The 12,748-nt window shown below is 55.7% G+C and overlaps 2 protein-coding genes across 2 annotated transcripts in view; one reads left to right on the forward strand and one right to left on the reverse strand.

Moving 5' to 3' along the window:
* ALOX12B (arachidonate 12-lipoxygenase, 12R type) overlaps positions 1 to 208 on the forward strand; it is a 14,834-nt gene extending 14,626 nt beyond the window's left edge. The window contains exon 16 of the mRNA XM_006151759.3: positions 1 to 208. This exon is cut by the window's left edge and continues 1 nt beyond it. Within this exon, the coding sequence (XP_006151821.1) occupies positions 1 to 114 (114 nt within the window). The 3' untranslated portion in view covers positions 115 to 208.
* A 13-nt stretch (positions 209 to 221) lies between these two features.
* On the reverse strand, positions 222 to 11,697 carry LOC102494778 (arachidonate 8S-lipoxygenase-like). Its single transcript, XM_006151760.3, is given in 15 exon segments — positions 222 to 452; positions 843 to 1,004; positions 1,104 to 1,204; positions 1,304 to 1,425; positions 4,633 to 4,802; positions 4,912 to 4,998; positions 5,089 to 5,292; positions 6,356 to 6,502; positions 7,221 to 7,393; positions 9,254 to 9,357; positions 10,012 to 10,134; positions 10,412 to 10,493; positions 11,141 to 11,197; positions 11,200 to 11,356; positions 11,443 to 11,697. Coding segments are annotated over 15 exon segments (2,016 nt in total). The 5' UTR covers positions 11,590 to 11,697; the 3' UTR covers positions 222 to 272.
* Positions 11,698 to 12,748: the final 1,051 nt, after the last annotated feature.

Genomic DNA, 12,748 nt, shown 5'->3' on the forward strand with positions numbered 1-12,748 from the left:
TTCCGCCAGCGCCTGGCGCAGATCTCGCACGACATCCGCCAGCGCAACAAGTGCCTGCCCATCCCCTACTACTACCTAGACCCGGTGATGATCGAGAACAGCATTTCCATCTAGGGCGGCCCTTTCCGCCTCGCCTCTCCCTCCCTGCCCTGTGCGCTCTTGTTTTCAAAAAATAACAAAAACACAAAACAAAACAACACGCTCCACACACTGCGGCGGGGTCTGTGGGCGCGCGGCCATTTATGGGGGCGCGGGTGGCGGGGCGCGCCGCCTCACACGGCGATGCTGTTCTCCACGACGGCGGGGTCCAGGTACGGGTAGGGCAGCGCCAGGTCCCGGTTCCGCTCCTGGATGGCGCTCGAGATTTGGGCCAAGCGGCTCTGGAAGGCGGCGACGCCCCGCCGCGGGGCCTCCTCGGTGAAGTGCTCGTCGGGGTAGGTGCCCAGGCGCCGCTGGGACGGCAGGAGAGAAAGGCTGGGACTGCGGCCCGTCTTTCAACTTCCAGCGGGTTCGGTCCACCTTAAATACTCCTACCTGGGGACTTAATCTACCCAAGCTCCGCCCATCTAGGGGACCCAGACCACCGGAAACCGACCGCCAGCCTGCCAGCGCACAAGTAGGCGGAAGACCCCGGGGCTAAAAAGAACCCAGGCCACCCTAAGCTCCATCCACTAGGAATCCCGGCCACCTGCACCACGCCCGCCTGCAATCTAGTCACTCCAGCCCTGACCAACCAGGGACCCAGCCTGCCAAGTAGATCCTCCAGTTCCCCATTGGCTCCAGGCTCCCTTCCTCTTACTCTCTTAGAACCTGAAGCCCCGCCCCCCTCAGGGCTTGCTTACAGTGTCCTTGGTTTCACTGCTGACGCCCCAGAAGAGCACGAGGGCGTGGCACGTGGCATTGACCTCAGGGAGGTAGGCCAGCAGGTCTGCCTGGCCTTTGGTGGTGGGCGGGGGCAGCCGCATGGTGGTGGGAACGTTGGGCATCCAGGCACTGAAGTCAAACTGACCCCCCCAATCAGTAAGCACAGAGCTGCCAGTACTCCTGCTAGGTCCACCCCTCCTGTAACCCTGGTTGTCCCTCCACGTGTGGCATCCCCTCACCTGGCCGCTGTTGACAGCAGCATGTTGGGCGGAGCAGGTGAAGATGATCATGGTGAGGTACTGGATGAGGCCAGCACAGCTGTCCAGGGTGGAGGGGACTCCTGGATTGGAGCAGTATGGAGAGAGCAGCGCTCAGACCCAGGGGCCGCTGCCTTGGGTTAGAGAGTCTGGAGGGTGGGTGACAGGGATAAACACGTCACCTGAGCTTGTGCGTCCTAGAAATCCCTCCTGGAAGATCTCTCTGACCCAGGCCTGGAGCTCCGAGTCCCTGCTCACTGAGCCATCATCCGGGTAGTAGATGTTGACAATATCGGTCACAAAGCTGGGTATGCAGGAGTACATGGTGACAAAGAGCCGGGAGCCAAACTGCCCACTGCAATCAGCTGCCCCCAAATGAAATTGAGGCCAACTAAAGAAAATGGCTAACTGGGACCAGCAGATGGCGTAATGACTATGTCGCTGGACTCCCCACGCAGTCAACCGCGGTTAGAGTCCCGGACCTGGTGGCTTAAACTCACACCGGGCGCGTGTGCATGCATACCCAAGATCCCGAGAGGAGGGGAGGCGGGATTTCACCGTCGCCATCCCCCCTGGGGGGTGATTTTTCGCTTTCTGTCTCTCTCTGTCTCTCTCTGTCTTTCTGGTAAGCACACGCGCCCTATAACAAAAACCTCTCCAAAGAAAAGAAAGAAAATGGCTAACTACACAGAGCATAAACTGAGTTTCAAACCTGGAGGCTGCCATCTTGCATGGGTGTCAAGGGGCTTAGGGCCAGAGTTAGTCTGCAGATATGTTTCCACTGGTAGGCAAGGCTTTTCTGGTTTGCATTTTTTTTTAAAAAAAGTTTGTTTGCCATTGGGACCAGCAGGTGGCATGGTGGTTAAGGTGCTGGACACTCCCACATGGTCGACCACAGTTCAAGCCCTGGACCTGGTGGCTTGCTTTCTCACTTTCCCTCCTTCCCTTTCTCTCTCTCTCTCTCTCTGTTCAAATTAAAATATATAGATGAAAAAATAAAATAATTATTTTTAAAAATATTTTTACCATGAGGCAATGTGCACTTGCCCAAGAGAGAGAGACAGAGAGAGACAGTGAGAAGGAAAGTGAGAAATCACCCCCATGGGGGTCAGCCACACCATAATCCCTCCTCCATTACCCTCCCAGGATCTTGGGCATGCACGCACACATGCCTGGTGTGATTTTCTTAAACAATTATTTTATTTCATTTATTATTATCATTATTATTTATTTAATTTGGCCAGAGAGAGACAGAGAAAGAGAAAGGGAAAGTAAGAAAGCAAGAGTCCAGGTCTGGAACTCAAACCGTGGTTGACCATGGGGGAATCCAGTGCTTTACCCCCCACGCCGCCTGCCAGCTCCCATGGTGTGATTTTCCAGCTGCCAGGTTCAGGACTCAAACTGCGATTGGCCATGTGGGAGTCCAGTGCCTTAGCCACCACACCACCTGCTGGCTCTTGGTTTCCTTTTTATGTGAATCACTTAGCACTATTTAAACATATGTTAAATCTGAAGATTTGGCCAAAGTCGTAGCTGGGTGGCCATTGTCCCCATCAGATGAGCGCGAGTTTTCCACCGGCCACAGTCCTGGCCCGCCCCTCCCCCAGCCTTCTGGGCTTGCTGGTCCCACAGGCAGTTGGGTCCCAGCCTTTGGAGCTAGACAAGCGGCAGGGAAGGATTCGGCACCAGGCCCCTCCATGTCTGAGTGCGTCCACTTCCCCCGCTGGCTCCCAAAGGGTCATCCATCCCTAGACACATTAGGGCTTAGGAAGGGTGTGTAGATACATGGCCAAGAAGGTTCTGGCAAGGTCAGCCCTATGGCCTGGTAGTTGAGGGAGCCATAGTCAAGATGGCTGCCTGGGGATCGAATCCTGACCCTGATGACTTGAAAAACACATCAGGTGCATGTGGATGTCCCACACCCCAATAAAGTGGAGAAATGGAAAAGGGTTTGTGGTGTGACTACATCCCATTGAGGGCTGCTTTCTGTGTGTGAGTGTGTGTGTGTGTCTGGCAAGGGCACATAGCCTCTGGCACATTTAAAGAAAAAAAAAATGTTCACAGGCAGACCCCGCTATGGGCGTTCCTACAAGAGAAATCCTGGAGGACTTCCAGGGAGAGGTGAGACAGACACTTGGGCTTAAAGCAGGGGCAGTGTTTGGAGAAGGGAGAAATTGAGGTGCCCAGCCTCCCTATGCTCAGGGTGTGCTGAGGAGGAAAAGTGGAAAGGGGGCAGACTCCAGAGGGGCAGTGAATACGGCATTCTATGTGGGAAGAGACTCAGGGTCACTGGACGCTCCTGAGTGGCAGCTCTGTCATAAATGCCAGTGCCTGAGGGAGGTCGTTGTGCAGAATAAAGGCAGAAGTTAGGGACCCACAGGAGGCCAAGAGAAACTGACTGCTGAGTAGAGGCCAGAGGTGCATTCCAAGGAGGTCTCCCACTGGAAGGATCTAGAAAAAAAATCCTAGAGACAGTGACTATCTATAATGTGAATAATAATAATATTATGGGGTGAGTAATAGCATTAAATAACTATATTCAGAGAACATTTCCTACTCACTAAAGTTTGTTCTTGGGGTTTGCCACTTATCCTAGTAATAAGCCATGAGGGGGTCAGGTGGGGTGCAGCGGGCCTACATGGGTTCTGGGTTCAGGTCCCGAGATCTTGAGCGTGTGAAGGGGGCTGGCTGAGATGGAGAAGTGTAGGAATCTTGTTTGGAGTATTTTTCTCACCACCCCCTCCATGGAAGAAGTAAATAAATAAATTTAAGAAAAATAAAAAAGGGGCCAGCAGGTGGCATGGTGGTGAAGGGCTCTGGATTCCTGAATGGCTGATATTTGTTCGAGTCCTGAACCTGGTGGCTTGCTTTCCCAGTTTCTCTCTCTCTCTCACTCTGTCCCTCTCTGGTCAAATTTAAATAAATAAATAAATGGATAAATAAAGTTAAATAAAATAATTTAAAAAATCCCTGGTTTTTTTAAAAAGAAAAAGAAAAAGAAATAACCTAAGAGCTATATGCTCTATATATTTTTTTTGGAGAGATTTTTTTCTATAGGGCGCGTGCGCTTGCCAGAGAGAGACAGAGAGAGACAGAGAGCTAGAAAGTGAGAAATCACCCCCCAGGGGGGATGGCCACGTTGTAATCCCTTCTCCTCCATTCTCCTCTCGGGATCTTGGGCACACACGCACATGCGCCCGGCGTGAGTTTAAGCCACCGGGTCTGGGACTCGAACCGCAGTCCACTACGTGAGAGTCCAGCGACATAGCCATTACGCTAACTCCTGGTTCCCCCAAGCTATATGGTCTTATTACATCCATTTTCAAATAAAGAAACAGGCACAGAGAGGTTAAGTGGCTTGCCCAAGATCACGCAGCGGGGAAGAGGTGAGAAGGCACTGTGAGATAGCAGTCTGTTCGGGTAGGATGCAGGGAGAAGGCGATCAACAAACCAGCAGAAGGATAGCTGAGGGTGGGCATCTCGGAGCCCTCAGGCCCCAGGGGAGCTTCACCTCTCGATGGCCGCCCAGATCTGGAGCCCATCCTCTCGGTAGTAGTAGCGGGCGAGGTCCTGGACCTCACGGTCAGCCAGCTGGTGGGGCAGGCAGAGGGAGCGGTAGGTGACAGCTTCCAGCCCTTTGGTGATCAGCTCCAGGCAGCCCTTGCGTCCCAGCGACGTTGACTGTAATGAGCAGAGAGTCCTCTGCTGCCAGGAGGCTCTGGGCCGAACCTCAGCCCCCTCCGGTGCCCCCTCTCAGCCCCCAGGACCCCCGGCCTGCCCGGGCCCTGACCTGGTCGATGAGCGTCCCTGGCGCGAGGAGCCCAGTGCGGGCTTGGACGTTGACGTGGAAGGTGTAGCGGAAATGCGGGGTGAGCAGCTGGGGGAGCCAGAGTCAGACGTCCGATGTCAGACAAGGCAGCCCCAGGTCTTGCACAGCTGAGCACAGAGAGGAGGGGGGCCCTCCTACCTTGAAGATGGGGTGGCACATGGGCAGCTGCCGCAGCAAGGACAGAGCAAAGGTCTCCGCCACAAAGTGGGTCCGAAGCAGATGAGTGACCATCTCGTGCACGAGGAATTCTGAGTGTCGCACCCAGGTCTTGGCGAGGAGCCAGTCTTCCGGGGAGTCGCTGGGCAGGAAAATGGGGCTGTCTGGGCCTGGAGTTTGAGTGAGCTGGAGAGGGGAGCACAGGGGAAAGGATCAGGCAGGAACGGGGTAAGCCAAACGCAGGGTCAGCTGCGTGACCTTGGGAAAGTGACTGAACCTCCCTGTGACTCGGGGTCCTCGTTGGTAAAATGAAATTGATGAGTATAATGTCTCAAGCCGGCCCGTGGCCTGGTGGTTGAGGTGGCTGGATCCCACATGGCTGACTGTGCAGCTGGAGTCCCCAACCCAGCAGCTTGAAAAACATGCCAAGCACATGTGCATGTGGGCCCAAAATCCTGAAAGAAGGGGAAAATGCAGGAGAAGGGATTGTGGCATGACTATGTCACATGCGGGGTGCTAGTTTACTTTTCTTCTCTCGCTTGCTCATGGACTTTCAATAAAAATTTGTGAAAAAATTCTGAGAGGTGGGACCCGCAGGTGGCATGGTGGTGAAAGCGCTGGACTCCCACATGGTGGACCGTGGTGCGAGTCCCAGAACCTGGAGGTTTGCTTTCTCACTTTCCCTCTCTTTCTCTGTCTCTCTCTCTGGTGAGTGCATGTACCGTATAGCAAATGAAATATAAATTAATTAAATAACTTTTAAACAATTCTGAGAGGTGAGGTGACCCAAGGCCTCCTTGGCAAATTTGGCGGGCTCCTTTTTACCAGACATGCGGATCCCCGGTTGTGTGGGGTGGAGACTGGAAGGAGGGGAGGGATATCTCCCACATAGACTGTGGTTTGAGTCCTGACCCTGTGGCTTGAAACTCAGCTGGATGTGGGTGTGCCTGGAGGGTAGTGGAAAAGAGGGGATTGCAGTGTGGCCGTCCCCTCCACCCCCAAGGGAGGGCTTTCTCGCTTTCTTGTCTATGTTTTCTGTTTGTCTGTCTTTCTCTCTCACATGTGCCCTATAGCAAAAATCTAAAAAGGAAAAAAGATGGAAGTTAAAGAGGACATAGCAGAAAAACTAGAGGAAGAGTCTAAGGAGAGCCGTGCCGGTTTAGCACAGTGCGCTGGGAGGAGGCGGTGTTGTCTGAGGATGGGCGCTGTCCTGCTCCCACAGCCCGCCCTGCGGCCCTGCCTTACCGACCTGGATGGCGAGAGGCCGCAGGGGCCCGCCGCTGGGGAGCTGGTGCAGCAGTGTCAGGGGCGCAGCCACGAACTGGGGCCTCCCATTAATGGTGCTGGGGCAGAGGCCCGAGAGGATGGCGTGGTCCACCAGGTACAGAGAGCCCCTCTAGGGGAGAAGAGGAGGAGGAGGAGGGCTGAGGGAGGGACAGCACTGTACAGTCCTGGGACACCTGGGGGAGTTCCTCTGAACCTACTTAATGGAACTGGAGCTGAAGGAGTGTTCCAGCCCAGAGCCACCTTCTGGCTCCAGAGAAAGACACCCTCCTCCCCTGTCTGCTGTGGCCGGGTCCCAGTGGCAGTGAGAGCAAGGCCTGCCCGAGGTTGGTGTCTTACAGTGTGGGGGGACCTTCATGGAGCTGGGGACAGAGAGGGGAGAGCTGGCAGCTAGGGGGAGCATTCAGCTGATCAGCTGTATCCTCAGTAACCGTGACAAGTGACACATTGCCAAGGGTCCTGAGCTGTAGGGTCCTGCCCATACACACAGCCTGGCAAAGTACCAGGGAGAGCACTCCCCCCTCAGCCCTGCCCCCACCAGCCCTCACCCTCACCCTCACCCTCCAGGGGTGATGGTCATGCCACAACCCTGCTCTCTCCTCCTCCCACCTCCTCCATCGCCTCCATCCCCAGGTGATGGTGAGAAGTCTCTGACTCAGAGGAGCTGAGCAATGAGGCTAGAAGGCAAGGAGGGGTGGGGGTGACCAGGGCTGCCTGGAAGAGACAGGGTGGATGGGGGAACTAGGACACTGGGGGACTGGGAATCTGAGCTCCTGAAGGCACCATCAGGGGAGGGAAGGGATGAGAGCCTGGAGCCCTGCGCCCCTCACCTCCAGCTCAGCCTGCAGACTGGTCCCAGGGCCCAGCACTGGGGCCACCATGGCATCAGTGACTGGAAAGTTCTCTGGGAGGCGATGACAGCGGCGGATCAGGACGGGGTTGAGGCCAGTCAGGAACTGGGAGGCAAAGAAGGCGTCCTCCTGCCAGTGCTGGAACACGTATTCTGCAGGGTGGGGACACGGGGACTGGGTCAGCCTGATCCCTACCTCTTCCCCACCTCCACCTACTCCGAGTGGCCATGGTCTGGTGCTGGTGGGTAGACTGGGTTCCCCTCCTCCTACCACAACTGGATTACTAGCAAGTGGCTTCCCAGACAACGAGGGATTCGAGGTTTAGGCTCTGCCTGAGGAGTCTCCTGGACTCCCCACCTCAACCCACACCCCAGTTTGGGGAGAAGCATAAGGAGCTCTGATGTGTGCACCGAGACAGCATCTAACATGAGAGAAGGATCAGAGAAAGTGAAAGAAAATGAAGAAAAGAGAAAGAAAGAGGACCAGCGGGCGGCATAATGGTTACGTCACTGGACTCCCACGGATCCTAGACTTGGGCGTGTGTGAGTGCCCAAACTCCCGAGAGAAGAATGGAGGACAAGGGATTGCAGCGTGGCCGCCCTCCCGGGGGATGAGTTCTCGCTTTCTGTCTCTGTCTCTCCAGTGAGTGCTTGCACACCATAGCGTTCTCGCCTCTAAACAAGAAAGAAAAGAAAGAGGAAAAGAAAAGAAAAGAGAAAAGAAGAAAAGAAGAAAGAGAAAAAGAAAGAAAAGAAGAAGAGAAGAAAATGAAGGAAGGAAGGGAGGGAGGGAAAGAAAAAGAACAAAAGGGAAGGCTGAAGAATGCTGGCCCCCAGCACAGACCTTCCTTCCTGAGCTGGGGCTGGCTCCCGGGGTCCCTCCACTTCCCTGTTGGAACTCACCATCCCATGTCCCATCCTCCAGCAACTTTGCCAGAAGATAGCCTGGACAACTGTTCGACCAGTGTGATCATCACAAAGAGTTTATACCACGGTGGGCCAGAGCGCCGTGCCGGGCTTCTTGAACCATGTTCAGCCTGTGTAGTCTGAACCCGGCGGGACGAGGATAGCCCAGCGGGGATATGCACAGTCTAACTTAGTCTGGTTCTCACCCCCACCCCTCCTTGCCTTCTATACCAAGGCCCCAACTGAGTAGCCAATTGTATTTATTTTTTTTTTTAGAATTATTTATTTGATTTTGTTTGCTATTATTATTATGATTACCATTTAAATTTACTATAGGGCATGTGAGCACCCCAGAGAGAGACAGAGAAGGAGAAAGAGAGAGAGAGAGAGAGAGAGTGAGAAAGCTAGCTGCTAGGTCTGGGACTCAAACCATGGTCATCCATGTGAGAGTCCTGCGCCCTAACCACTATACCACCTGCTGGCCCTCAGGAGAAAGTCTTTTTGCTTGGGATGATTTTTCCTCATTTGCTGAGGATCATCATGGGACAGGGGTTGCAATTATTCAGAGTGGCTCAGTGCTGGAGACAGTGAAGACGCGGGTATGGAGTTGGAGGAAGGGGATGACCTGTAGACCCCACGGCCCTTGCTGGAGTTCACCAGTTTTAGGAGAGAAGCTTGCTACAGGACAGACTTCAGGCACCCAGAGAGGGCAGGAAGGGTTTGTAACCCCGCCTGGCCTGCGGTGACAAAGAAGTAGAACTTGCGAACGCTCAGGTAGGCGAGAATGGCTGGGTGAACAGTGGACAGTGGGCCTTAGCCCACCACGGGGAGGACATGTGGAGCAAGGCATCATCTGGTCGGCCCTCTGCTTCTGCCACCTGTTCCTCAGACATAGAAGCCACCCTCCCCTGGCAGCCTTGGGTGACAGAAGTGTGCCATCTCGGGGCAGAAGTAAGGTTCTGAGAAGGACAGAGCAGGTGGCAGTGCAGGCCAAGTCCTGTGATTTCCAGAACGTTCCAGTTCTGGCTCTCTGGTTCTCAGCCCCACTAGCTGATCACTGAGGACCCTCGGCCCTAACACAGCGCCACCCTGCCTCACACTGCAGACCTGACACCTGCGATTTGGGGAAGACGAAGGTTCGCTGGATCTCCTCCAGGCTTTGCCAGGGCCGCTCACTGTCGAGCAATCCCTTCAGCTTCAGGACAATGCTCCTGCAGGAAGACAGAAAGACAGGGGCTGTGGAGGGAGCCCAGGGGCAGCGAGGCGGATTTCTGGTGGGGGTCCGGCAGGCTCACGGGGAAGCAAAGTGGAATTTCTGGTTGACATCTTTGGTGACTGAATAGCGCAGATTGGGATCGAGGTCCTTGAGATTTTCGGCATCCAGGCAGCGAGGAATCCCAGGGAAATACTCGCTCCACCTGGGCAGAGATGGAGATGGGAGTGAGCTGCTGAGGGAGGGACCCCACTTTGGGGAGTGGGAGGGGTAACTGGGTCCCTAAGCCTGGTTGTGCTGGGAAGTCTTTGGGACGGGGAGCTGAGGAGGGGTATATGCCAGAACTCAGGGGGTGGGGTATGCTGTTCTTAGAGTTCAGAAGGTTGGAGCAAGGGAGACCCTTTGTCCCAGAACACAGGGCAGGTGGTGCAAGAGTTGGGGGCGCCGAGGACACCCAGCGCAGGCCCCTCTGAGCAGCTCACCGGTATTTCTGCTGCCTCTCCTGAATCTCCGCCTGGCGCTGGGCACACAGCAGAGGGTGACTGTCTTGCCAGATGACTTTGGCTGGGGGAGGGAAGGCATGAGAGCACGGGCTGTGGAGGGAGCCCAGGGGCAGCGAGGCGGATTTCTGGTGGGGGTCCGGCAGGCTCACGGGGAAGCAAAGTGGAATTTCTGGTTGACATCTTTGGTGACTGAATAGCGCAGATTGGGATCGAGGTCCTTGAGATTTTCGGCATCCAGGCAGCGAGGAATCCCAGGGAAATACTCGCTCCACCTGGGCAGAGATGGAGATGGGAGTGAGCTGCTGAGGGAGGGACCCCACTTTGGGGAGTGGGAGGGGTAACTGGGTCCCTAAGCCTGGTTGTGCTGGGAAGTCTTTGGGACGGGGAGCTGAGGAGGGGTATATGCCAGAACTCAGGGGGTGGGGTATGCTGTTCTTAGAGTTCAGAAGGTTGGAGCAAGGGAGACCCTTTGTCCCAGAACACAGGGCAGGTGGTGCAAGAGTTGGGGGCACCGAGGACACCCAGAGCAGGCCCCTCTGAGCAGCTCACCGGTATTTCTGCTGCCTCTCCTGAATCTCCGCCTGGCGCTGGGCACACAGCAGAGGGTGACTGTCTTGCCAGATGACTTTGGCTGGGGGAGGGAAGGCATGAGAGGAGGACCTGTCCCTACCCCTCACCACCCCACCCCCGTCCCCTCCTCTCCTGAGACCTGGGTAGGGACATCTCTGAACTGGAATGTTGGCCATCACAGGCCTCTTGATCTGTCCTTCTCCCGGGGACAGAGAAGCCCCTGCCACCACTCTGCCTTCCACGGAGTGGAAGAGAAGACCCAGCCACGCCTGGAGTCTGCCCCTTCCAGGCATTGACACCGGCTCAGCAGCAGAGGGCAGAGGGGGCCACAGAGCAGAGTTGGTGGGAAGAGAAAGAGGGGTCCATGACCATACCCTCCTCCCATGCTGGACTGCAGTCTCCTGCCCCGCAGGCCACCTCTTCACGGTCCCGGTTCTCTTTCCAACAGCCACTGGCCTCCCGCCTCAGCGCCCCAATCTGATCGTCTTGAGGGCACCCGTCCTTCCTCCCTGCCCGCTGATCCAACACCAGCGCTCCTCAAATGTGGTTTCTCCCAAACTTTCCACCTCCTCTTTCCCGCCGGCTGTTCTCCCCTCCTCTGCCGGTCCCCCTACCAGGTCTCACCGGCCCAACTCCACGCCCTGGCCCTTTCCCCAACACCAGTCTCTGTCCTCCTCCCGTGTCCCCAGCGCTCCCCCTCCTGCTCACCTGCCCCTTCCCGCAGCACCAGGCTCCCGGTCCCCTCCAGCCACTGGGAAGCGGGAGGGGGCCGTCCGACGGCGGGGTGAGCTGGAGCCAGCGGCAGAACCAGGCGTCCGAGGGCAGGGTCCCGATCGGGCAGGGCAGGGTCAGGGGCGCCTTGTGCACGCGCAGCAGCAGCACCGGGCCCACGTCCTGGGGGAGCGTCACCTCGAAGTCCTCCTCCTGGAGGCGGTGGCGGGGAGAGAAGGCTCGAGTGGGCTGCGCGGGGAGCAGGGGAGGGGGCCGGGCCGGGCGGCGGGGACACTCACCGCGCCCCGCTGGAAGTCCTTCCCGAAGTTGTCCAGCCGCAGGGCCGGGCTCTCCCCTTCGGATCCCACCAGGCTCACTGACACGTTGTCCCAGGTCCCCGAGCCCAGGAAAGAGCCGGTGGCTACACGCACTCGGTACTCGCCCATGGCTGAGGTCGCCGGAGTCCGGGAGGGCGGCTGCGGTCGAGGCGGCGGCGGGCTGGGAGGCGGGGCTCAGCTGCGAGCCGGACCGAGGAGGGTGGTTGCGGCGCCCGGCAGCGGGTTCGCGGACTGAGTCCTCCTGCCTCGGGCTCAGGAAGGAGCCCTGTGCCCTCGAGAACCTCCACCCAGAGGTCCCGCCCAGCACCCTGCCCAGTACTCCTCCCCCTGCACATCGGGCGGGCCGGGAGCGCGGACGCGACCCGCGGAGGTTCCCTGCGTCCCCTGCTGGCCCACCGAAGCCCTCGCCCCATCCCACTGCCTCAGCTTCTTTTGTGACTTCTAATTTAACATTTCCTTACCGACGGATATTCAGATTTTAATGTTTTTCTATTATAAATAATATTGCATAGAACCACTGAAAACGTTACCTCGTGCAAATGTAGGGGTTTTCGGTTACAATATACTTCTTAAATAATTATTTATTTTAATTAATTAATTAATTAATTAATTTTTCCTTTTTTTTTTTTATAGGGCACGTGCGTTTGCCAGAAAGACAGAGAGAGACAGAGAGATAGAAAGCGAGAAATCACCCCCCCAGGGGGAATGGCCACGCTGCAATCCCTTCTCTTCCATTCTCCTCTCAGGATCCTGGGCATACACACACACACACGTGCCCGTTGTGAGTTTAAGCTGCTGGGTCCGGGACTGGAACTGCTGTTGACTACATGGGAGTCCAGTGACATAGCCATTAGCCTACCTGCTGGTTCCTTATTTATTATTTTAAGTTTGACCAGAGTGATTGGAAAGGTAGAAAGCAAGCCGCCAGGTTTGGGACTTAAATCACCGTAGGCCATATGAGAGTCAGTGCCTTAACCACCAGCCACCTGCTGTAGCCCCAGGATATCATTTTAAAAATAATTTATTTAGTTTTTTATTATTGCTGTCATTATTATTATTTCTTTATTTTTTAAGTCACCAGAGAGAGACACAGAAAGAGAGACATAAAGCAAGCTGTCAAGTCTGGGACTGAACTGCAGTCAACCCCCAGGGTAGTTCAGGCACCTTAACCACCATGCCACCTGCTGGCCCCCAGTTAAGATATCTTGATCTAAATGGTTTTGCTGGGTTAAACTTTTTTCTTGCTTAACTTATACATTTTTTTTTT

Source organism: Tupaia chinensis, unplaced genomic scaffold, assembly GCF_000334495.1.
Source record: "Tupaia chinensis unplaced genomic scaffold, TupChi_1.0 Scaffold000330_1, whole genome shotgun sequence".
In the NCBI taxonomy this organism is placed as follows: Eukaryota; Metazoa; Chordata; class Mammalia; order Scandentia; family Tupaiidae; genus Tupaia; species Tupaia belangeri.